Below are 25,884 nucleotides of genomic sequence, written 5' to 3' on the forward strand. Positions count from 1 at the left end.
TTTGAAATGATATACTTGTGCGAAAGTGATTTCCCCTTAATGAATCCGACAAAATCGAAGCTAGTACCCATACTGTGAACTAGACACGTAGCGCTCTGTATGAAAATCACTGACTGTGCTATTGGCGGTCTGTGGCTGGCTGTAACTGTTGGAATATTCGCTATTGTATTGTTGGACAGTAGGATGTGAACAGCCCGTAGCGTTGTGCAGTTGGAGGTGAGCCACCAGCAGTGGTGGATGTGGAGAGAGAGATGCCAGAGTTTTGAGAGGTTGCTATAAGCGGACGATCTAGACGTGTGTCCGCCAGAAAAAGAAAATTTGTAAAGATGGATGTCATGAACTGATATATATATGAGATGACTTTTGAACACTATTAAGGTAAATACGTTGTTTGGTCTCTATCAAAATCTTTCATTTGCGAACTATGCCTATCAGTAGTTAGTGCCTTCAGTAGCTAGAATCTTTTATTTAGCTGGAAGAATATAACGCTTGCTGTATTGCAGTAGTTCGAGTAATGACGAATTTTGTGAGATAAGTAATTCATGAAAGGTATAGGTTATTGTTAATCAGGACCATTCTTTTGTAGGGATTATTGAAAGGCAGATTGCGTTGCTCTAAAAATATTGTGTGTCAATTTAGTGATAATCAAAATAAGTAAAGAGAGAAATGTCTGAGTTCCTTGAGTTTTGCTCAGCTGTTTGAAAATCAAATGACGTAAGAGGTTTATCAGCACAGTCATTCATAAATTTTTCTAAGGGGACGTTACAACACATCTTTGTAAATATAACGTAACAATACATATGTGTTCGCTTCTTAATCCTTTATATCTGTACCCTATTTGTGGCCATGAAAGTCGAACGTGTTACAATGGTTAGAAAGTGTGTTTCATCCGTACATGGCCAATCGTTGGATGGCACAGTATACACAAACTTCAAGTAACCACATTTAACACTTGCATCCCACACACGCATGTTGTGCCACATATGATTGGTCTCCCGATAACTGTCTACCGGTGGCGTGTTCACGGACGTCGCATACGCGTGAAAGGACCTCGGACGTATGTGTGTTCCACCTACACTGCGTACGTTAGCTTGTACATACTCAGCTGCGTGGACGAAGCGCTCTCGCAGCACCGCTGCTGCCCCACGTGCTGTGGGCATACTCCAGCGGCCAGACACATCGCACAGGTCTGCTACCCGCATTACGTGCCCTCACAGCAGCTCAGCGTTGCCCTCGCGGCTCAGGGTGCCCGCAGGCAACCATGCGGGCAGCTCTCGTACCCTCCCCTGTTGTAGTGATTACAGGGAAGCTGATGCGCAGCCACGTCCCTGGCATGGTTGCATCGATCCCGCACAGACGGCAACTGAGTGGAAAGGTATGTCGATACGACTAACTTTGGCCAGAGTTGATTTAGTTGCCTGACTACACTACTGGCCATTAAAATTGCTACACCACGAAGATGACGAGCTACAGACGCGAAATTTAGCCGAAAGGAAGAAGATGCTGTGATATGCAAATTATTAGCTTTTCAGAGCATTCACACAAGGTTGGCGCCGGTGGTGACACCTGCAACGTGCTGCCATGAGGAAAGTTACCAACCGATTTCTCATACACAAACAGCACTTGACCGGCGTTGCCTGGTGAAACGTGGTTGTGATGCCTCGTGTAAGGAGCAGAAATGCGATTGAGGTTTATCGTATCCCCGACATTGCTGCTCGCGTTGGTCAAGATCCAATGACTGTTAGCAGAATATGGAATCGGTGGGTTTAGGAGGGGAATACGGAATGCCGTGCTGGATTCCAACGGCCTCGTGTGACTAGCAGGTATTTTATCCGCATGGCTGTAACGGATCGTGCAGCCACGTCTCGATCCTTGAGTCAAGACAACAAGCATCTGCACTAACAGTTCGACGACGTTTGCATCAGCATGGACTATCAGCTCGGAGACCATTGCTGCTGTTACCCTTGACGCTGCATCACAGGCAGGAGCGCCTGCGATGGTGTACTCAACGACGAACCTGGGTGCACGAATGGCAAAACGTTATTTTTTCGATTCAATCCAGGTTCTGTTTACAGCATCATGGTGGTCACAAACGTGTTGGGCGACATCGCGGAGAACGCACATTGGAAGCGTGTATTCCTCATCGCCATACTGACTTATCACCCATGGTAATGGTATGAGATGCCATTGGTTACACGTCTCGGTCACCTGTTGTTGGCATTGACGGAACTTTGAACAGTGGACGTTACATTTCAGATGTGTTACGACCTGTAGCTCTACCCTTCATTCGATCCCAACGAAACCCTACATTTCAGCAGGATAACGCACGACCGCATGTTTCAGGTCCTGTATGGGCCTTTCCGGATACAGAAAATGTTCCACTGCTGCCCTGGCCAGCACATTTTCCAGATCTTTCACCAATTGAAAACGTCTGGCCAATGGTGGCCGAGCAACTGGCTCGTCGCAATACGCCAGTCACTACTCTTGATGAACTGTGGTATCGTGTTGAAGCTGCATGGGCAGCTAGCTGTACCTGTACACTTCATCTCAATGCCCAGGCGTATCAAGGCAGTTATTATGGCCGGAGGTGGTTGTTCTGGGTACTGATTCCTAAGGATCCATGTACCCAAACTGCATAAAAATGTAATCATACGACAGTTCTAGTATAATATATTTGTCCAATAAATACCCGTTTATCATCTGCATTTCTTCTTGGTGTAACAATTTTAATGGCCAGTAGTGAATTTTAAAAATTGTACGGAAATATGTGTGTGACGTTCCGTCTGTGACAATGATAGTATACTGATTTAGAACAAAACAGGAATCTGAACGAATTATAAAGACATCAGCTCTCAACAACCTGGCTGCAAGTGTTAAAATATCCTCTTAACGCCTCCTAACAACTGTTCTGCAATGCTCATGTACGCAACAGACAACTTACCTTCCGTTGCCGCAAATAATTAAAAAAAGCAATACTGACATCCATGCAGAGTGCATTGCGTGGATTAATTGCAGTCACTACCGCCATACTTTTATAGATAGAAACCAATAAAAACTTTTAATTTTGTGGTTGTGGTCTTCAGTCCTGAAACTTGTTTGATGCAGCTCTCCATGCTACTCTATCCTGTGCAAGCTTCTTCATCTCCCAGTACCTACTGCAACCTACATCCTTCTGAATCTGCTTAGTGTAGTCATCTCTTGGTCTCCCTCTACGATTTTTACCCTCCACGCTGCCCTCCAATACTGAATTGGTGATCCTTTGATGCCTCAGAACATGTCCTACCAACCGATCCCTTCTTCTGGTCAAGTTGTGCCACAAACTGCTCTTCTCCTCAATCCGATTCAATACTTCCTCATTAGTTATGTGGTCTACCCATCTAATCTTCAGCATTCTTCTGTAGCACCACATTTCGAAAGCTTCTATTCTCTTCTTGTCCAAACTATTTATCGTCCATGATTCACTTCCATACATGGCTACACTCCATACAAATACTTTCAGAAATGACTTCCTGACACTTAAATCTATACTCGATGTTAACAAACTTCTCTTCTTCAGAAACGCTTTTCTTGCCATTGCCAGTCTACATTTTATATCCTCTCTACTTCGAGCATCATCAGTTATTTTGCTCCACAAATAGCAAAACTCCTTTACTACTTTAAGTGTCTCACTTCCTAATCTAATTCCCTCAGCATCACCCGACTTATTTCTACTACATTCCATTATCTTCGTTTTGCTTTTGTTGATGGTCATCTTATATCCTCCTTTCAAGACACTATCCATTCCGTTCAGCTGCTCTTCCAAGTCCTTTGCTGTCTCTGATAGAATTACAATGTCATCGGCGAACCTCAAAGTTTTTATTTCTTCTCCATGGACTTTAATACCTACTCCGAATTTTTCTTTTGTTTCCTTCACTGCTTGCTCAATATACAGATTGAATAACATCGGGGATAGACTGCAGCCCTGTCTCACTCCCTTCCCCACCACTACTTCCCTTTCATGTCCCTCGACTCTTATAACTGCCATCTGGTTTCTGTACAAATTGTAAATAGCCTTTCGCTCCCTGTATTTTACCCCTGCCTCCTGCAGAATTTTAAAGAGAGTATTCCAGTCAACATTGTCAAAAGCTTTATCTAAATCTACAAATGCTAGAAACGTAGGTTTGCCCTTCCTTAATCTAGCTTCTAAGATAAGTCGTAGGGTCAGTATTGCCTCACGTGTTCCAACATTTCTACGGAATCCAAACTGATATCCGAGGTCGGCTTTAATTTACTATATTCAGAAAATTGATGATTTTAATGCTGACAAACTCTACAGACACTTTTATTTTTCTACAATGTCTATACTCGATAACCACGTTCCTGGCCACATCAAAGAAACGAATATCACTATGAGTGTATGCATACACAAATATCACAAAATCCCTCCTGTGCGCAAGCAGGCAACAACTAAGTGCAGCGAAAATACAAATCACCAAAAATTCCTCAGTTAGTACCAAAGTCTCAGCCGGCGCTACTAGCAAGACCACGGCACGCTGCGACCTCGTAACGTCGCGCGACTTGTCTCCACAGCACACTGCGTCCGACCACTTCTGACTCCCCCCGACAAATGCTCGTACGCTGCTACTCGCGATGATAATATATCAGGCTCGGAGTTTGTGTATCCACACAGCAGAATCATAGACGTCCAACTTTCAACGTTAAACACTTGTTTTCAGTGAGCACAGAGAAACTGCGTAATTGTGAAACTGTTGCGTTCATTTGTTGCAGCTTACGTGACAAACCATTATGTTTTCATCATTTCTTCGAGAGTATCACATTCACATTCACACGAACACCTAAACCGGGCAAGGAGGCACATCTCATTCACTAAATCACCAGGGGTACAAATTAGGTCCTACAATACGAACCACATACTGTCACTAATGCCGCGAATTGACGCACCAGACGTGTTATCCGGTGGTCGATTCGGTTGACTTGGAACCTTGTCGTCAAAGGTTCGCGGTTCTCATTCGAAAGCCACTTCCTTTTGGCTGCCAAATGAGTAGCTGTGCAGAATCAACTTTCATTATACGTGCCTTCCTTACACCTCGCTGTTGCAAAAGGACGTTACACCATGACACAGACACAAACCTGAATACAGCGAGCAGCATGTTTATATGTTGCCCTTGTTAAGCAAGGACCCTTCATTGTTTTTTGTTGTTTTTTTTTTCACCGTTGAGCACATATTCTTCCTTTTTTCATGGTTGATCTGTGTTCAGTTTTTGACGAGCTGGCCACTGGGCCCTCATACCGCTAAACCTGAGTGGGGTGCGTCGGGGAATTTCCCTTGTATGTAACACTGACGAGCAGTTCAAGAACACGCGTTTCCTCTTGACAGAAACTGAAAATAAGCAGCTCAAATGCTTGAAAATAAAGGCATCACGTGTACGAGCACACAGCCAAAAATACACAAAATAGGAGATCGAATAAGACTATTAGCAGACTTTAAATAGTTCATCATACAAACTCTCACAGAAACTGATTAAACACGGGTTTCGTGTTAGGTAAAGGTACTCGAAAGGCAGTCTTGAATTTAAGGCAGATAATTGAAATGTTATGAGTTGTGTGTCCCTGCCTACATCTGTTCTCAAGAGTGAAAGGTATTAGTCTAAACCTTGGCCTAGGGATAAACATGATTGTGTCAGGCGAGACAAGTTGTCGCATGTGCTCAACAAGTCTGGGGTTCCAAAACGCCTGGTATCCTTACTAAACGGTCTTTATAATAGCCACACCGAAACCATAAAAGTAGATGATGAATACTGGGAATTTTTCGATCCGACAAATGGCGTCAGACAAGGTTGCATTCTCTCACCTCATCTCTACAATATCTATTTCCAAATCTCCTGGTACCGTTACTAAACGGTCTTTATAATAGCTATACCGCAACCATAAAAGTAGATGATGAATACAGGGAATTTTTCGATGTGACAAATGGCATCAGGCAAGGTTGCATTCAGTCACCTCAACTCTACAATATCTATGCAGAGTGTGTAATCAGGAAAGCTCTGGATGGCTGGAACGGTGAGATTTCAATTGGCGGCAGGAAAATCAACAATTTATGCTTCGCAGATGATACTACACTCATATTAGGAAGTGAGGAAGAACTTGGTAATCTGTTCTCAAGAGAGTGAAAGATATGAGGATAGGGATACACATGAAAAAAAAAGAATGGTAATAAATCGCCAAGGCATCGATCAAAACCTACTTACAGGATGCTTAAGGAGTTTGAAGGTAATGAGTGATTATGTATATCTAGGCTCTCTGATATATTGCACAGGAAACTGTGCTAAAGAGATAAGACGATGAATTATTCTTGACCGAGCCGCAATGTTCAATCTCAGTAAGATATGGTTTAATCGCGCAATATCGAAGACAACGAAGATGTGCTTGGTAGAAGCATTGGTGTTTCCTGTATTCTTATACGGATGCGAGATCTGGGCCTTGAAAGGTAGTGATGAGAGACGCATTGATGCCTTCGAGATGTGGTGTTGGCGGAGGATGCTACGTGTACCGTGGACGCAAAAAAGAACAAATGTTTCAATAATGTTGTTGTTGTTGTTGTTGTCATCAGTCCTGAGACTGGTCTGATGCAGCTCTCCATGCTACTCTATCCTGTGCAAGCTGCTTCATCTCCCAGTATCTACTGCAACCTACATCCTTCTGAATCTGCTTAGTGTACTCATCTCTCGGTCTCCCTCTACGATTTTTACCCTCCACGGTGCCCTCCCATGCTAAATTTGTGATCCCTTGATGCCTCAAAACATGTCCTACCAACCGACCCCTTCTTCTAGTCAAGTTGTGCCACAAACTTCTCTTCTCCCCAATCCTATTCAATACCTCCTCATTAGTTACGTGATCTATCCACCTTATCTTCAGTATTCTTCTGTAGCACCACATTTCGAAAGCTTCTATTCTCTTCTTGTCCAAACTAGTTATCGTCCATGTTTCACTTCCATACATGGCTACACTCCAAACAAATACTTTCAGAAACGACTTCCTGATACATAAATCTATATTCGATGTTAACAAATTTCTCTTCTTCAGAAACGCTTTCCTTGCCATTGCCAGTCTACATTTTATATCCTCTCTACTTCGACCATCATCAGTTATTATGTTTAAAATATTCAAAAGTCTGTGAATTCCTAAGGGACCAAACTGCTGGTCATCGGTCCCTAGACTTACACACTACTTAAACTAACTTACGCTAAGAACAACACATTCACCCATGCCCGAGGGAGGACTCGAACCTCCGGCGGAGGGGCCGCGAAATCCGTGACATGACGCCTCTAACCACGCGGCCACTCTCAGCGGCGTTTGAATTATAGAACTTAAAATCACAAAAAGGTTATCTTCTCGTGTCAGACAAAAATACCTTCAGTTCCTTGGGCACATCTTGAGAAGAAAAGGCGATCATTTAGAGAAGAACATAGTCCAGGGAAAAACTGAGGACAGAAGACCACGTGAGAGAGCAGCAAACAGATGGTTGGATCAAGCGAAGAAAATTACCATCCTGCCTCTTCACATCGCTGTGGATGGGGGGACATCTGTCTGAAGTTTCAACTAGGTAAGAATGACTGAGGAAATGGGGTCACAACACTGAACAATGGGTAAAACGACTAATGATGATGATTGTTAGAACGTTGCTCTACATTTGAACTTTCACTACTTTTTTTCATGTTATTTCATATGACATTAAATGTAAGTGAGAAAAGTATATATTTGTAATGGGAAGCAAAGTTAAATTTAATTACTCCATCACCGAGTGAAGTGGCGCAGTGGTTAACACACTGGACTCGCATTCAGGAAGACGACGGTTCAACCCCGCGTCCGGCCATCCTGATGCAGATTTTCCGTGATTTCCCTAAATCGCTTCAGGCCACTTTAAGAAAGCACGGCCTACTTCCTTCCCCATCCTTCCCTAATGCAATGAGACCGATTAGCTCGCTGTTTGGTCTCATCCCCCAAATCAGTCCAATAATTCCAGAATGAGATTTTCACTCTGCAGCGGAGTGTGACCTGATATGAAACCTCCTGGCAGATTAAAACTGTGTGCCAGACCGAGACTCGGTAGGAGACGAGGTACTGGCGGAAGTAAAGCTGTGAGGACGGGGCGTGAGTCGTGCTTGGGTATCTCAGGTGGTAGAGCACTTGCCCGCGAAAGGCGAAGGACCCGAGTTCGAGTCTCGGTTCGGCACACAGTTTCAATCTGCCAGGAAGTTTCAGTCCAGTAATTACTCCATCACTCAAGAAAAAATTCCTTCCGTAATTAAATATACAAATGACTCAGTGAAGGACATGAAATACGTCACAATTTCTTTTTTTGTACGGTTACTAAGTCCACACAGAGGTTACACGAGACAAAGGCCCATTATTTGATATATCGTAAATGCATTTCTCTGTCGCCCTCGTGCGCACGCGGATATTGGCAACTTTCTTCTAACATGTAATTTATAGTAACACAGGCTCTTCTGCAGCGTAACTGAAAGTGCTGGCAGAAGATAGACGGCACCATGAACGCGGGTACACCCATATCCTTTGCAGCATAGCAGGGCCATTGTGTGAGCAAGAACGAAATTTTGAAATTGGTGCAATTACGAGTTTTTTGGGGAGGTATCCCACGGAAAGACATATCGGATTTTTATTGCACTGTCAGAGAGTTGCAACAGCTCGCATTAATTAAAAACTCCGCTGAGCGTCAGATTGGACACAATGTTTGCCTGTATACGGTGAAGACCAGTCGGTGGCCTCTGACAGAATAGTTAACTAGCAATCATGAAAACTGAATTCCGCGGTCTTCTTACTCAACACCAGAATATCTGCTAATACCAAAATTAAATCCGATTCTAACAGTCGATAATCAGCCTGGGGAGAGAGCAAAGTGTGTGTTGTTTGAATACGCTTTCTTGTAATAGCATGCTGATTGCGTACGAAACGTAGTTTGCAATGATGACTGGAGAGGAATAGAGCGCATGTGGAATATGGGCGTTCACTCGATTTGTGCTGAATGCAACGTTCACAGTGTTTCAGGAAGAGTTATCCGATTTTGAAGTTACAATCGTGGAGTAATTTATAACTCCCACATCGAAAGAAGAATTTTACTTAGTTCTAAGTTGCTGGTTCAAACGGTTGCAGGCGGTGCTGTAACGCTACAAGTGGTGTGTCGATGCGCAGGGTACAGCGGAGATCCGACTGCAAGACGAACTAATAAATAAAGACAGTGGTTTCCAGTTAAGCAAAGCCTGGGATCCAGCTTTAAGCATGACTAAAACACAACGACAGTCTACACGGAAATCCGCTCCTGTCAGGACACCTGAAGCAGCAGAAGAAGAAGCATTGTCAGAACGACGTCAGATTTCCGCAAGCGGCTATAGCCGCGGAAGGACTGCGGCCCATGATCTGTCGCGGGGCGCCGCGCTTCCCCCACCACCCAGCGCCGCCCTTCCCTCACCACCGACCGCGGACCGCTCGGAAGCGCCCAGTCGGAGGCTGCGGGAGAGGGGTGGAGATTATATAAAGTCGGCATCCATCAGGGATCAATCAGACACCAAGAACGCCTGAATATGGCAAGAAGTCTACTTGCCGAAATATCGCGCCTTTTGGACGACGCTACTTGGCTGAATACCCGAGACATTTTCAAGTGTACGGATCTGGTCGTTGTCCATGGTTGCCTTACCGCCTCGACAGATCCTGCTAGACCATGCGGTGGCTGCTGCATATGGTGAAGGCCTTGAATTCCTTCGCCCGCACCATAGTGCCAGGACGCATGTGGCGTCTTGTGTAACCTGGACATCGTAGTAGTGGAATGGCTAGCATTGATTACCTATCTAAACCACATCGTGAATGTGCGGGACTTGCTTGACAGATGATCTCGTGGTCGTCCTCTTTCACCGAAGATTCTCTAATAACTCTCAAGGGCTCACATTGAAAAAAGGGCGTGCTCCGTAGACCTATACAGAGCAGAGCATGCCACACAGGCATTAGGTGGTGATGAAACGCTCACTGAGGGCCTACACGTAACTGAAGCTCTCAAAGTCCAATGTAAAGCACCCGTGATGACGGAATGAATGATTTTTTCCCCTTTGTTTCCGACACCTTTCTTCAGTACTTGCTGTGTAAATGAACGAAGCTGTAATGATGTTTTCTTACGTAGTAAATTTGTCAGAGATAAAGGTATAATTTAGCCTATCCAGTTCACAATTATTGCTCAATGAAGTATGGTAGACGCCCAAAGTTACGTTTCCCTTATTCTTCTGAGCCGTGTACTTTCAACAATGATTGCTACCTTAGCTGTCAGTGACAGCTTCTGCTAATGTGGAATTGTTATGGCTCATAATATTGAACGAACTTATTGAACTTTAGGAATCTAAATCAGTTTGATCTATTTGGTGCACTGCACAATGCCATTGGTTTACATATATTGCCGTTCATGAAAGCTCACTCTGCTCTGCTAAGTCAATCAATTGATTAACTACCGTCTTTGAATGTCATCCTGTGTAAGGCCACCGTTCGGAGTAGCTTGGTGATTGATTTGAATAAAGTGATCGTGAACTTTAATACTGTGGTTATATTACATAATTATATTGAGAAATCATTAATATCTACTTCATTTTGTTAATCCATTCATTAACTTACATTCTTAATGAAAAATTTCACTAATTGTCTAAGCTAGATTAATGTGCTTCACGAAAGGTCGATGCTTCTATAAGAGTCTGAAACAACAGTGAATGATCGAAAGACTATTGTCAATGAGCCGTATATAAATGAAAATACTCGCCCTCTGGTGGTTAGGTAGCAACCAACTGATCCTGCATGATCACGTTCACATCGTTTTATTAGTTACTAGTACCGCTGTTGTGACAAGACGCCAACATTTTTTATCAGGACGGAGTACCATCGCCACAACAGCATTCTGAATCGTGCTGGAATAATATGCGAGTGCTGTTGCCCTACTGCTGTGCCCTAAAATCGGAGACGGTCACGACATGCACTTTTAGCAAAGTTATCTTGCTTATCTGGCAAGTGCGTATTTGCCGGTATTATACCCTATATATGACACATGACATTATGCCGTCCCAGCACAGTCTTCTAATTCTAGTAACGCACTGATAACTATACATGAAAACCCATCTAACCATCAAAAGGTTCTCAGGTAGCGCATTAAGTTGCTAGTACGAAGATGGCTACAATATGTACTAATGTTTAACTTTAGGTTGACTTTTCTCTAGTTGACTTACATTCTATAAAAAGTACCAAACCGCACAGCGAACTAAACCAGGAAATAATACGTTAATATCTATCTTTACGTCTCTATTTGTACACTTCTGATTTTCCCGTAAGGTATGGGGGGGGGGGGGGGGACTATTACGTACACGGGGCTGTTGTTGTTGTCTTCAGTCCTGAGACTGGTTTGATGCAGCTCTCCATGCTACTCTATCCTGTGCAAGCTTCTTCATCTCCCAGTACTTACTGCAACCTACATCCTTCTGAATCTGCTTAGTGTATTCATCTCTTGGTCTCCCTCTACGATTTTTACCCTCCACGCTGCCGTGCAAAGCTAAATTTGTGATCCCTTGATGCCTCAGAACATGTCCTGCCAACCGGGCTAATCCACCTGAAATAGGAAATATAGCAACAGTGCGCTAGTTCCACACAGAGTCAAGATCGTTTCGCCTTCAGTGTCTCTTTGGCACCGCATGTGATTGCACTAAGGTTTTTTTTTGTTACGTTATTGACAGGACAGAAACACAAACTCTAAAGATAAGCCAACCTTGATGGATGATTGCCCTAGTTAAAGGATGCTACCTAATAAATTAAGGAGTACCATGCACAATAATATGAAATTTTGAACACATGTTTCTTGTATAAGAACACAGATTACACCGTGTGTATCAAAAAATATTGCTCGCTTTTTCCACAAAAGGCCTGAGTCTCCGTCTTTAAAAATATCTGCACATGGAGCCTTCGCCCCGTACGCATTGGGTTATTTCCGGTCAATCATATAATTAGTTTCATTGATATTTTACTGTGAAATTCTAGAGAACACATTTTCTTTTTTTTTTTTTTTCTTTTTTTTCAGAGGATCAGAACATACAAAGAGGGAAAAGCCAAGCGGTTCATGGTCCCATGAAGATATAAATCAAGCAGAAAAAAGTATTGTAGGCCGTTTCTTTGGATAAAGTGCTAGCAATGTACTACTTAGTTCCACCAAGTATGTGTGGGTGCAAAAAGAACGAAAAATGTTTACTTGTACTGTGATGTCTGCTTTCTTTACATATTTGTTTAATACTTTGTTCACGTAATGGAATTGCGGTTTTTTATATACTGGAATGTATTCAAAATCAGCATTCCGTAATTATACCACATTGACAATTTTTTAAGGATAACCTGAAGATGCATAGATAAGGCGAAACGCATCGTTGAAAAATAAAATCTAAAATTGCAACTAAGACTGTTTTTAACCAATACCGTTATACCCTAAAGTCGATTAAGTCTAGATTACTATGTACAGAAAAACTTAATAAAGCCAGCTATAGATCAAGACTCTGGATAATTAAATCATACGCTTGGTTTGCTAGCGCGTTCTATGACTGCAAAGACTAGGCACACATAGCTGACTAGGCAAAATAATTCTCGTAATAACCTAGTAATTCTATATTATAGATTACCGTTTCTAACATGTACACAAATCGCTAGTTTGTAAGTAACAACCTATAGATTATTTATTTTTCACTCACAACACACGCAATGTAAAATCTCTCCACTTCCTCAATTACCAATCGTTTTAATGCTCAGATACATAATTTAGTGCTACGCCAGGGATATATCCGTAGCCTCCGACTTTACTTCCATCATAGTTTCTTCTTAATCTACATAAAAAGACGAAACTTGTATAAAGACTACTATTATTAGTCATTTTACCTGTACTGATAATACAAAATTTTCCTTTTGGTAGTAAAATTAAAATATATTATATAATTATTTCATCGTAATTGACGTTTCTCAAACAAACAATATCTGTGATATTCTTCTGCCAAAATGTAACATTCCGCAACTACTAATTTCGTCTCTTTAGCAAAATATAACTGCTTTTGATTGTATTATTTTTAATTTTTGTTACTTTTCTTTTTCTATACTTCTATTTCTTTGAAATTATGAACTATTTCTTGAAGACTTCAATTAATGTTAACAGGAAGTTACAGGAGCTAGCCTGATTGAGCTCTTTGTTTCAGCTGCACGACGACGATACGAGTGAACGAGAGCAGCAAAATTAAACACCACATGAAACGACAGTAACTCAAAACATGAAAGAAGGAGCCTACAGCAATCCTGCTTAGCCTTATTCCACATACAGATGAAATAACAAACCTCAGGAAGCTATTATATCTACTTTGTAATTATAATATAGAATTTAAGGTGAAACGCTCAACTCCATAAACGAAGGAATAATCGAACTCTCACTGAATAATGGAACTGTCACTTCAGAAGTTCCAAGGAATAAACTGCCGACATGCACTGTCCGGCCGCGGTAGTCTAGCGGTTCAGGCGCTCAGTCCGGAACCGCGCGACTGCAACGGTCCCAGGTTCGAATCCTGCCTCGGGCATGGATGTGTGTGATGTCCTTAGGTTAGTTAGGTTTAAGTAGTTCTAAGTTCTAGGGGACTGATGACCACAGATGTTAAGTCCCATAGTGCTCAGAGCCATTTGAACCATTTTTGACATGCACTGTGTGCGCTTTACTCGCGCGACGGGAACTCCCACACAACCCCTCGCGGTAAAGCGGAGCTCTGGGGACGTGTAGGAACTTGGAGGTTATTCGTCAGCTCGCCCTAGAATACCTCGCCGGAGTCTTCTCCCTCTGGCACGCCCCTCGTGCTAGAAGTGGTGGACTGTGTAATCTTGCGTCGTCACGTCCTCTTGTCCCTTTGGCTGTTCGGGTACCACCTCGTGTTGTTGGTCATGCTCGGTGTCGTCACCTGGCAACAACATGTCTCTTGGTTTTACTCTGCCTAGTGAAACAGTTTGCTGTTGTCTGTTGCTTTCTATCTGTATTGTATGCTCGCCTCTTGTCGATACTTTATACGGACCGGAATACGGTGATTGCAACGGCGGTCAGACTGCATACGTTCGTAACCATACATAAGAGCAATAACCTAGTTCTTTTTGTACGAACGGTTTGCCTACCCTATGCCCAGAACCCTGTATTGATCGGAGCTTGGCCATATGTTCACGCACCTGCTGCACGACGTATGGCACGTTGCTTGTAGCTTCTTCCGGCAGCACAGCAAAAAACTCGCCCGGCAGTCGTAGTGCTTCCCTATAAACTAACTCGGCCGTGAAAGCTTCCGTTTTAGAAGCGGTGCAGACACCCAACAGCACCAACGCCAATGATGAGATCTAGCTCTCTTCGTGGCGCATCAGAGCAGTCTTTAAAGTCCTATGTCATTTCTCTACATGCCGTTCCTCGCCGGATGGTGGGCAGTCATGCTCTGATATCTGAATCCGCACAGTTTGGCTAGTTCCAAAAATAACCACAATTCAGACGGGCGGCCTTGATTGTTGATCACATGCAATGGTCATCCGAAGCAAGGGATCCTTGTAGATAAGAATGCTAAAGCCACTGGTTCCACCTAAATGTCTGTAAGTTTCACCGCTTCTGCCCATCTCATATACCGGCTCCACGGCCGTCAATAAATAGTGACAAACTTCCGAAAGCGTCAGTTGTCCCACGATGTCCAGGTGAATCGTTTCGTAGTCTGCGTGATGTCTGTTACTGCTTTGTAAAGCCGACCAGCATTATATCTCTGGAACGACAAGTATGTCGTTCCACACCTGCGAGTATCCCTCTTGACACCTGGCTAAACAAAGCAGTCCGTTATAAATTTCACGCTGCCTTTTGCAGTTGGGTGGACTAGTCCATAAACATTACCAAAGACAGTATTTCGTAATTCCTAAGGAATGGAAGGTCTAGGTTTGCTTTCTTCATTCCTCGCATTAAATGCTGACCGTTTCCCGTCTCTGCCGACGCTGCTATCCGATGGTGTCATCCTGCCTCAACTGCCATAGTTATTCGTCTGTGGCCTGTGTTGCTGCCAGTTTTTAATAATCGGTGATCATTTGCGAACTGATTGAGTGCTGCCTCTAATGCTTGTTGGCTAGTGTCGACCACTATAGACAACGGAGTGCGTGATACAGTGTATTTTGTAAATCTGTCTTCACCTGCTTGAGTACTTTCTGCACTTCTATGGTCGACGGTAGGTGCCATTCGCCACTCATGTTCCTTCCTGCTAGTGCTGCTTTCAGCTTGGAGATCACCGTCTCTTGGCAGATGTTGCCGGTAGAAATTTATCTCTGGTAAAAATCTTCTGTCAGTAATTCATTGGTCGCAGTATTTATTCAGATATTGCTATCTTCTCTCTAAGAGGAGGCATTCCGTCTACCGGCACTGCATTCCCGAGAATGTCACTCGCTGTTGTCAAAGTGTGCATTGTGCCTCGTTGATCACAATTATGAAATTGTTAATTCGCTCAGAAACGGCCCTTGAGGTGCGCTTTATGCAGCTGCTTTGACTCCGAGACAACCAAGACGTCATCCAAGTAAGCAAAACAACACTGCAACGCTCTTAGAGCCTCGTCTATGAACCTCTGTCTGCGCCGCGTTCTTGAGGCCAAATAGAATCCGGATATAATCAAATAACCCGAATGGCTGTCTTCAGTATGTCTCCTCTGCGACTCGTATCTTGTGGCATGCTTTTTTGCAATTGGTGACACTAAATACCGTTGCTCCTTCCCATTCGTTGGTGAATTGGCTCTGAGCACTATGGGACTCAACTGCTGTGGTCATTAGTCCCCTAGAACTTAGAACTACTTAAACCTAACTAACCTAAGGGCATCACACACATCCATGCCCGAGGGAGGATTCGAACCTGCGACCGTAGCAGTCGCACGGTTCCGGACTGCGCGCCTAGAACCGCGAGACCACCGCGACCGGCGTTGGTGAATTCGCTGATGTTCGGTACTAGGTGACGATATAGGATTGTATGGGAATTTAGCACCTTGTCATCACCACAGACTCTCCACCCATTGTCTTTCTTTTTCACTGAGCTGTCAAATCGACATATCACACCTGCTTTAAGCAATACCTAGAATTTAGTTTTGACCACTACAAAACAATGTAAGGCTGATCTTCGAGGTCGTTGTAATACCAGCTGACTGGGCATAGTAAGAATCTTGTGCACTGTTTTGTGCAACACATTCGATATAAGCGTCATTGATCTGCATTTTTCGCCCTGCGCGACCCCACTGTGCATGTAGTTCGTGGTGGGACATGTACTTCGTACAAGGGTATCCATGAATACTTTGTAATCTTTCTTTATCTGTGACTTTCTAATATTTTCTTCAGTATTCATGTGGCACAAGAAAACTGCATCTAATATGGCTTCTGATAGCTCTGGCAGCAGAAAATCCAATTTAACCTATATCGAAACACCAAATCTACCTTCAAATTACAAACTCTTCAAGTATTTATTGGTGACTTATTTGCTGCTGTCAGGTGCGTTCGGGCAGATGCGGCTGCGGTCTCACAGTCCCTCAAAAACAGTGCACTAAGATATGATCCCTAGCCGATTAGACAACAGCTGCCCGCTTTCACATCCTTGACATATAATCTCTGTAGTGAAGTAAGTAAGGTGGGTAAATTACTCACCATACTCTGTCCCAAGGTGTGCTCATCCCCTCGCTGAAGGCCTGTACACATATTCTAGTGTTCGTTTTGTCGCTTTATCACCGAACCGCCTGTAATACCTACACACCTGCTCTTGTGGCTAACTTCGCTGATATCGTTCTTTCTTACCTTTCGCACAGAAGAGTTCCTCTTGCTCCCCAACAACTGAGACACGTGCCTTTATAATGTAGTAAGCTCTTGCAGTTGATTTGTCAGATACACCCGATGGCTTTTACAAACATGTGCTCTCTGTTGTTGCAAACAGCTATCTGCTAGCATTGTTACACATGCTGCTCGTATACTGTCTAGAGTTGCGTACAGTTTGTCAGCCACCGTCGTTAACACTTGGATATCCTGTTCTTCGCAAATCACCACTGCTGCCTCGGCCATTCCAGGCAACTGTTCCTTCTGTACGTGCCTCAGCACCGTATCTGAGAAGTCCATTTCGCAGACGATATCTCGCAGGTGTTGCCAATGCTCGGAAACTGTCCTGTCTCTCATTTCTGCCCTCTTCAACAACTGCTACATACGCAGATTTAGTAGTTTACGCATTCTGCTTATTAATAAAGTTTTAAACATGTATATTGCTGACCTGTTGTGAGCCAGGTTATGACATGCCTGTCAACTGCAGCCGCTCTCGCGAGTAACGTTTTCACTGCCACGGCAAACTTAGTGCGTTCATCAACTACCTCGTTTCGCTCGAATGCTAACTCTAGCATCGCTAACCATAGCTCTGGTTTGTCCGACAGGAACTGTGTCACGCGCACTTTCATTTGCAGCTTGTCTGTCGTTGCACATTCTTTGTACGTTTCCGTTCCTTTTGTGTTCCGTTTGTGTCAACACTCTGTAGCGATCGTACATAATCTACTTCCACATAAAGATGAAATTATAAGCTTCACAAAGCTGTGAATTGCAATACAGAATTCAAGGTAAAATATCAAACTCCATAAACGTAGGAATGATCGAACGAACAAAGAATAATGAAACTGTCGCTTCAGAAGGTCCAAGGAATAAATTACAGACGTGCACGGTGTGTACTTCACTCAGAATTTAGACTCCTCAAGTGTTGGCTCTATGCGGACCCATTATCGTGCTCTAATTTAAATGGCTACTCGACACTTGAAGTTGAGTAATAGTAGCTTTGTCAAGCGTTTATTCGAATATTTACAGTGGAGTATCATTTACCTATTACTGTGAAAATGTCAACAAGTTCGGGCAACTTCCGCTGAGCGACCATTCATTTCAGAATTCCACTGTCACAAATACTGGTGCTTGTTTCTAAGTTATTTCAATAAGTTTAAGTTCTCTGTTTTTTATAAATTAACTCAATAAATTTGTTTAATAATAATCCTAAACCCACCTATGCACAATTACGGCAAACGTACTATAATCTCAGTGCGTGCCCGTACAGTCACTAAAGTCGCAATCACTCACCCTGAAGTGCACAAACGAGATCACTAGTTAGTATGCACAGAAACGGTCAGTACGACTGCTGATTGCAGATCTACCTAAGTGCCAGTTACCAATGACTGGCCCAGGTACAGCGCTCACTCCACATACTAATAGACTCTCAATCCATTCGTAAAGTCCGTGCAACTTACAATCAATTACAGAGATTTTCCGTTAATCAAGACTTAATAACAACCATCGGAATTAACGGAACCACAGAACAACGACTGGCAATCAGTGTTAACTTTCGACATGGCAAAATTTTTCCAAATGACTCCTTAAACCTATACAAAAAATATTGCTCTGGACAGATCCAAAAGATCCGTCAAACAGTGACGAACGGTACGACAGCTCACCAGTTAGTCTTTTCTCCCGGAAGTCCACTGTCGTGTACGAAAACTGATATTCAGTTGACTTGTTCAAGTTCCAGTACTTCACTATGAGTCCCATGTTAAAACCGTCTGCTTCTGTTCTATGTATAAGTTAATATTCACCCAAATTTCTGTCGTTGTTAGTGAGGGAGATATACTATTGAAAGCGGACAAATCTTCTTGAAACACCCTGAAGCTTTTTGCTCGATAGAATTTTCCATTGCCGGAGGTTAACCAACTGCAGAGAAGGGATAAACATTAATTACTTCCACATGGCTCCATCTTTTCCACTTGCTCACGTTTATAAATCTAGCTACTATTGCTTCAAGATTTTTGCTCCCTTGTGAAGGTTACTTTCACTTTGAATACAGAAACAAACAGAAGACTTAAATAAAGACAATAAAGTTGAATAACCTATTAATGAACCTTTTAAAAAAATGAAAAACATAATTTAGGGAAAATGAACTTTTTATTGCATTTTATTACCTATCCACGCATAAAAGTTTCTAAATTCATCAATAGTCACAGTTTTTTAACGTAACGGGTTACAATATCATTTATCTTTAACTGATAGATAGAGAGAATACTCTTTGAAAAATAACAGTTTTGCGATAAAAGTTGTTTGGCACGCGTCATCTTTTCACCGTTTCTTTTACCAAATATTCCGAGGTCGGGATTAGGGACGGTAGGAAAAAATTCTTAATCCAAGTCCAGAACAACTCGTATTTCTTCTCACTTCTTAGAAATTATTTTCAAATAGAACACAGTAATCTTTTAAGAAAAGAGTTTCCTCTATTTTCTGTGCCACTCTTTAGTGGCAATTGAAAAATAAATTTAGGTAAGAGGAAATTAACCGAAATGAAGTTTATTTGATGAAGCAGCCAAGTAAGAAGGAAAAGATTAAATTATCACATGACCCTGATAAATTCACCACAACGAGAGAGGAAATCAATCAAGATTTTGTCTAACCAGTATGATACCGTGCAATGGGCTGATCTCGCACATCGTTTGTTGGCCGTATGCCGATCATTAACATCACGCGTTATGCACCGAACTGCTGCCCGGAAACTGCATTTACAGATCGGCTTAACAGATATCAGGGACGTACGAGTGGCTGCTACAAATTCGAACATCGATGATGTTCGGCTGCGGCCAGAAAACGATATGACAGCAGTCTTGCAGTTCTCCTAGGTCAAACGTAGAAAAGTTTGTAGGCAATGTTGTTGAAATGAAACGTTAGTGAACAATAACAATTACTGATGTATTTACGATACTTCTACGTAGATAAATACTTTAAACTCCTTTAAATTATCTTTCAAGTACAGCTGCCTGTTACATAGAGAGCGGCCATTAAAAGAGCGATCGACAAGAGCGGAGACATCAATAGAGGGTGGGCTTCAGGGGAGAGAGAGAGAGAGACCGCACGTGTTTATATACAAGCAGACAACTTAGGGCAACTTGATTGTCATTTTCCCTCAGTCTCTCTGTTCTGGAAGCCTCTTGTGTGGAAAAATGTTCGAGAGACTTCCCTGCACTCCTTTCCGGCAATGCTGATAGCGTAAAATTTGATTTTTGAAGCCGCTTGCGCTGCGTCGTATGCATTGTTTGCCAATTTAAATATACAATTGTTCCATTTCGATAATTTTAACATGTTTATGCCCCCACACATTTAAGAATTAATTACAGTTTCACATTAAAGACAATTTAAAGACAATACACTGAATTAATAAAAGAATACTGCGTTTCTTACGTAGGTTTACATAAATTACTTTAGTTTTGGGTTTAAATTTATTTAGACATAAAAATAAACGTTTCAATACCACGTCTTACTTGCTAACTGTTCTCCTGCTTCTTTAAGTACCTGGCTCTTACAAAGCTAGCTAGTACCCACTTGCTTCCGTTTTATGCAAAATTTCTGGCTATGTCTATCCCCCGCAAAAAAGGTCGTAACAGACCATACAAAATGAAAATTTAAAAAAATTCAGTTTGATTAATAGGAGTATTCCTATTCTTCTTCTTCTTCTTCCTCTTCTTGTTCCTTTGTCCCGCATCGAGTAGGGTCGGCATGGTTATGAACGGATTTTGTATGGTTACCTTAACGGGTCGCTGGATGTCCTTGTTATCTTGGGTTGGGTTGATTTGGGGGGAGGAGACCATACTGTGAGATCATCGGTCTCATCGGGTTAGGGAAGGATGGCGAAGGAATTCAGTCGTGCCCTTTCAAAGGAACCATCCCAGCATTTGCCTGAAGCTATTTAGGGAAATCACGGAAAACCTAAATCCGGATGGCCGAACGCGGAATTGAACCGTCGTCCTCCCGAATGCGAGTACAGTGTGCTATTCACTGCGCCACCTCGCTCGGTGTCGCCTCCCTTTTACCCCCTGGGACGAAATATACGTACCCCAACTGCCTGGGTGTCGTGTTCTGTGTAGAGTGCTATGAAAACCTTACAGCCTCTCCACGCTGTATAACAAGGCCATTCGTAGGAAGAGTAACTTCTCATAGCGAAAGACTTCGTCCACCATTGCTGATGATATATACTAGTAATTTAAATAGTGACCCATGGTGTTCAGATGACCAGTCAAAGACGCTATCTGCAAAACGATGGCGACTTTCCCTGTAGCTATTAATAGACGAAAAGATTATTGTTTATATACTGCACTGACGATCGGTCGTTGGAACCAGATACGGCTGTGCAGTATGTAGGGAATTATTATCAGGAAGGATTGAAGATCAATGAAATCAGATATAGGAACGACAGATGCCTACCTAAGATTTTATTGGAGTGTGTTAAGAAAGCGCAACTAGTATTTGAAAGAAACATAGTGAGCTACCTCCGTGGTGAGACATGAATCTGAGCCGACACTTTCGACCTATGCGCCACTGACGCTATTGTAGCATTGCTTGGTGACTACTTAGCACAGGGGGCTGCTGTTTGGATATCACGTACTTGCACTAAACGCTGTGTTGTTTTCGGTCTGATTTTGGCGACGTATGTACCACTCAGTTTGTTATTCTTTCCAAATGTTAGTTTTGTTGGCTGAAACCAACAGCCTTTCCTTGGAGGTCGCTGGTTGACTGGTGGCTTATGATGCAGTCGTCTTGGACAGTAAACAGGATTGCCGCTAACTGATATTTTGTGTATGCAGTACGTGCCCTGTGTTTTGCAGAGGTTCGTCGTGGGCGCCGACCAGCGCGTGTTCCCGTACGACCGCCAGATGCCGCTCATCTTCGTGGGCGGTGTCCCCCGCTCGGGCACCACGCTCATGAGGGCCATGCTGGACGCGCACCCTGAGGTCAGGTCTGTATCCCACTCTGATGTACATCATCATCTGTTCTGTGTGGAGTACCGAAGCTTCAACAAATCTTGTGTTGTTGTTGTAGTTCTTGCTGTGGTCTTCAGTCCAAAGGAAGATTTGATTCAGTATGTCACGCTACTCTTCCATATCCAAACCTCTTCATCTTTGCATGTCTATGCAAGCTACATCTACTAAACCCATCAACTGTAGTCTCTTTCTACAACTTTTACCTCCTACGCCTCTGGCATTTATCAAATTTACGATTCATTAATGCTGTAAGGTGTCAGTTGATCTGTTTTGCATACCCCTAAGATGCTATAGATCCTATCCAGTATGACCTGTGGAAATGGTATGAACCTCATAAAATCATACGAATTTAAAAGAAACAATGTAATGCAACGAATAACGTCTTATTATGTGAAAATTAGTAGGGGTGGTTCAGTTATGCATGAGAATATGGGTTTCAAACCTCACACGGACATATTGATCATGGGATCTGTCGAACTATAAAGGAAACAAATGATCTCTGTGACAACATGATTTATTGCAAGAAACACAAAAAAGTGATTTACCCACTGAATCAAGAGTACAATCACTAAACAAATGGACAGGGATTGCAAATCCGAACTATAGTCTTGGCACAGGTGAGTGATACATAAAAGATCGGTGCAAAACTATGTCAAAAATTTGGCCAGCGATTGTGATTTAAAGAAAGAGCCCCGTAAAAGCATCAACGAACGCCCATGCTCTCACTAAGCTCATAGCGGGTGTAACTAGCTAGACCAGAAAGTTAAATCAGTCAAAAGAAGCCTGATGCAAATAAACCGACATCAAGCTTGCTTCGTCTCAGTGGACGCGACGATGGCCCATGCTTACCACCCTTAAGCTGTGAGAGGGTAGGAGACAGCTGCAGTAGTGGCTGAAGGCTCGACCTCTGTATTCTGCTCTGTCAGAGATCACTCTCAGTAGGTCTACAACCCAGCCTGCTGCCTCACACCCGAAAACAAGTATTATCTGTGGGAGACTTGATGCAAGTGTGTTATAATTTTTCCCTACGAAACTTAGCTGTTTCTGCCAGCCAGATAACGCCTTGCTAATTCTGAACAAACATTCCAGCAGGTCATGTCTGGAATTAACGGCTGCTCTCATGCTTTGAAGGCTCGAATTTTTGAGACTCATAGCTAAAGACGATTCCTTTTAGCTTTTCTCACCACACAATTTTATAATTTTATGACAAACTACTTGGCCTCACTTGACACACTTGCTGGGCTGGAACGGCAGACTGTCCTCCTCTGCTCTCTACCTCTGCAGGGAATGACTTTCAGTAGAAAACAGCTTTACGACTATTGAGGTCGCCTAAGTAAAATTTCCCTTTTGCGAGCCACCTAAAAGACCCAAGGCTGCCTCAATAACACGACTCCCTCACTGTACGAAGAGGATAGGTGATACATAAATAATTAGAATTGCAGTCATTGGGAGTAGTGAATAATGCATTCAGTGTTCATGCAGCATTAGTGCTTTGACTTGAATGACTATTGGGACCTGCATATTAAACAGGTTACAGGACAGCTTGGGAATAAACCGCTTTATGGTGACAACCGATTCCTTCTTTTGGCCAAGCTGCCCCAGTTTGATTCAGTAGCTCTTCGTTGGTTTTCCGACCCAAATCTCTTCCCCCCGCCCCTAATATTCACCATTCTCCTGCGTCACCACCATTCGAAAGTTTCTATTCTTGCCAACATTGTCGTCCATGTCATTTTTGTACAAGGCTACACTCCAGAAGAATAACACCGAAAAACAGCCTAACATTTAATAGCAAACTTCACCGGCTAGTTTTAGTGTCTAACTTCGCAGTGTTATAGCTTCATGATCGCCTGATTTACATCGACTACATTCCATTGCCCTCGGGCTATGTTTTTCAACTTTCGTCTCGTAGCGAGAGCTTTTTTTTAAAGTTATTATCCTTTCCATACTGATATTCCTAGTCCTTTTTTCGTTTCTGACAAAAACAGTATCAGAAAACCTCGACTCAGCCTTCTAATCTTCAGTTCTCTGTCCAAACTTCTCTTTGCTTTTCTTTGCTGATTTCTCAGTATATAGATTGAATAATATCGAAAATGTGCTACAATCCTGTCCCTCCACCCCCGTTCCACCCCCTCCGGTCATTACTGTTTCCCTTTTGCGTCCTTCTACTTCTATAACTGCAGTATGATTTTTGTACAAGTACCAGATATAACTTGTTTCCCTTTATTTTATTGCTGCTATATTTAGAATTTCGAAAAATGTACTCCAATCTAAATTAATTTCACTCTAAGTCTTTCATTTGACATTCGAAGCGGAGTGTATAAATAAATCATTTACTGATTAAATCTGTATGTAGGACCAGTGACTTGAACGCGAAGAAAGAACACAAAGGCATGCATTTTACAGCTAGTTCTAGCCTCTTGTCAGCAGTTCACGCAAGCTTCGCATAGTAAACTGCTCATTGGCTTTCCAGAGAAAGATCAAAGGCTAATAGTTGCTTAGCTGTAGTCAAGTAACTGGTCGTTGCTTCTAGACATCGACATTGAGGATTCGATCATGTTTCTGATCCTGAGCTTTAGTCTGCCAGTCATGTGCGTCCCAGTTTCGACACCTACGTAGGGTTCCAATACAAATGACATGGTACACACCGCAGCTGGAATTTCTAATGCAGGATATCAGTTTCAAAGCCAAGAATGCAGTTTTGCAATTACTTTCATGTGTCTGTTACACTCTGTCTCTTCCTACGAGATCTTCTGCTTCCCTACTTCGGCACACTACTTTTATTTAACTTTTTGAAGGGATTCCCTTCCTGTTGCAGTCGCCATGTAACCTAATATAGGGTCGCTAAAGTGCACCATCCGTCTGTGAATAGCGTAAGCTTTTTGCTGTGACTTATCAAATCTCAAATTTTTCTAAATTGTATTTCTGAGGTAGAAATTGGAGAACAGTCCAGTATTTGCCTAAATGAACACCGAAAACCACGTGAAAAATACACGTACCACGTACTCTGCAACAGACCAATGGCCGCTGATCCACTTCGCTTGCTCGATTCGCCTCTAACTCATACCTCTTTCCCGCTGTCTAGTGCGCAGCAAATTAAGCTATGTGAGCAGATCTTTCAAGGGCCTGGCACTACACTTACCAAAGTTACGCAGCTTTACACGGGTTGAAATGATAATGCTAGAGATTTAAACGACGATTGACTGCCCTTTTGGATTGTCCATAGACACGTGAGCCCCTGTGCCAGTTGAAAGTACGAGGCGTGTTTTTTTAAGTAAGGTCCATTTGAACATAAGTACACAATGAACGGTTACTTCGAAAAAGTAAACTTATTTTCAGAAAGTACATACTTCACTCCATTTTTCGACATAGTTGCCAAGTTTGTTCAAAAACGTACCATACCTCTCAACCAATTTTAAAACACCCTCTTCATAAAATCTGGCGCCTGTTCCGATAACCAAGAGTTCACTGCCCTTTTCACGTCGTCGTCGTCGTCATTCTAACGGTTGCCACTGAGGTGTTGTTTGAGGTAGAGGAACACATGGTAATCGCTCGGCGGAAGATCAGGACTGTAGGGTGGGTGGTCTGAAACTTCCCAGCCAAAACCGTCCAATAAATTGTAGGTCTGACCTGCAGTGTGAGGTTTTGCATTGTCATGGAGAAGGAAAATTCCCTTTGCGCCGCGTCTTTTGTTTTGAATCGCTCTACGTAGCTTTCTCAGGGTTTGGCAGTATGCTTCTGCATTGATAGTGGTTCCTCGTTGCTTGAAGTCGACCAACAAAACACCATGCCTATCCCAAAATACCGACGCCATGATTTTTCCCTGGGACAGGGTCTCTTTGGCCTTCAGCTTTACAGGCGAGTGGGTATGTCTCCATTCTATGCTCTGTCGCTTCGATTCGGGCGTGATATGCGAAACCCGTGTTTCGTCGCCAGTTACGATCTGACTCAATGATCCACCACCTTCTTCGTGATAACGATC

General features: G+C 42.8%; 1 protein-coding gene across 1 annotated transcript in view; it reads left to right on the forward strand.

Annotated features, from left to right (window-relative positions):
• The first annotated feature begins 1,261 nt into the window (after positions 1-1,261).
• LOC126338860 (protein-tyrosine sulfotransferase-like) overlaps positions 1,262-25,884 on the forward strand; it is a 101,922-nt gene continuing 77,299 nt past the window's right edge. The window contains exons 1-2 of the mRNA XM_050001588.1: positions 1,262-1,375; positions 21,750-21,880. Coding sequence (XP_049857545.1) covers positions 1,262-1,375; positions 21,750-21,880 — 245 coding nt within the window. The remainder of the gene's footprint in view (positions 1,376-21,749; positions 21,881-25,884) is intronic.

The sequence above is a fragment of the Schistocerca gregaria genome, chromosome 1 (genome assembly GCF_023897955.1).
Source record: "Schistocerca gregaria isolate iqSchGreg1 chromosome 1, iqSchGreg1.2, whole genome shotgun sequence".
Lineage (NCBI taxonomy): Eukaryota > Metazoa > Arthropoda > Insecta > Orthoptera > Acrididae > Schistocerca > Schistocerca gregaria.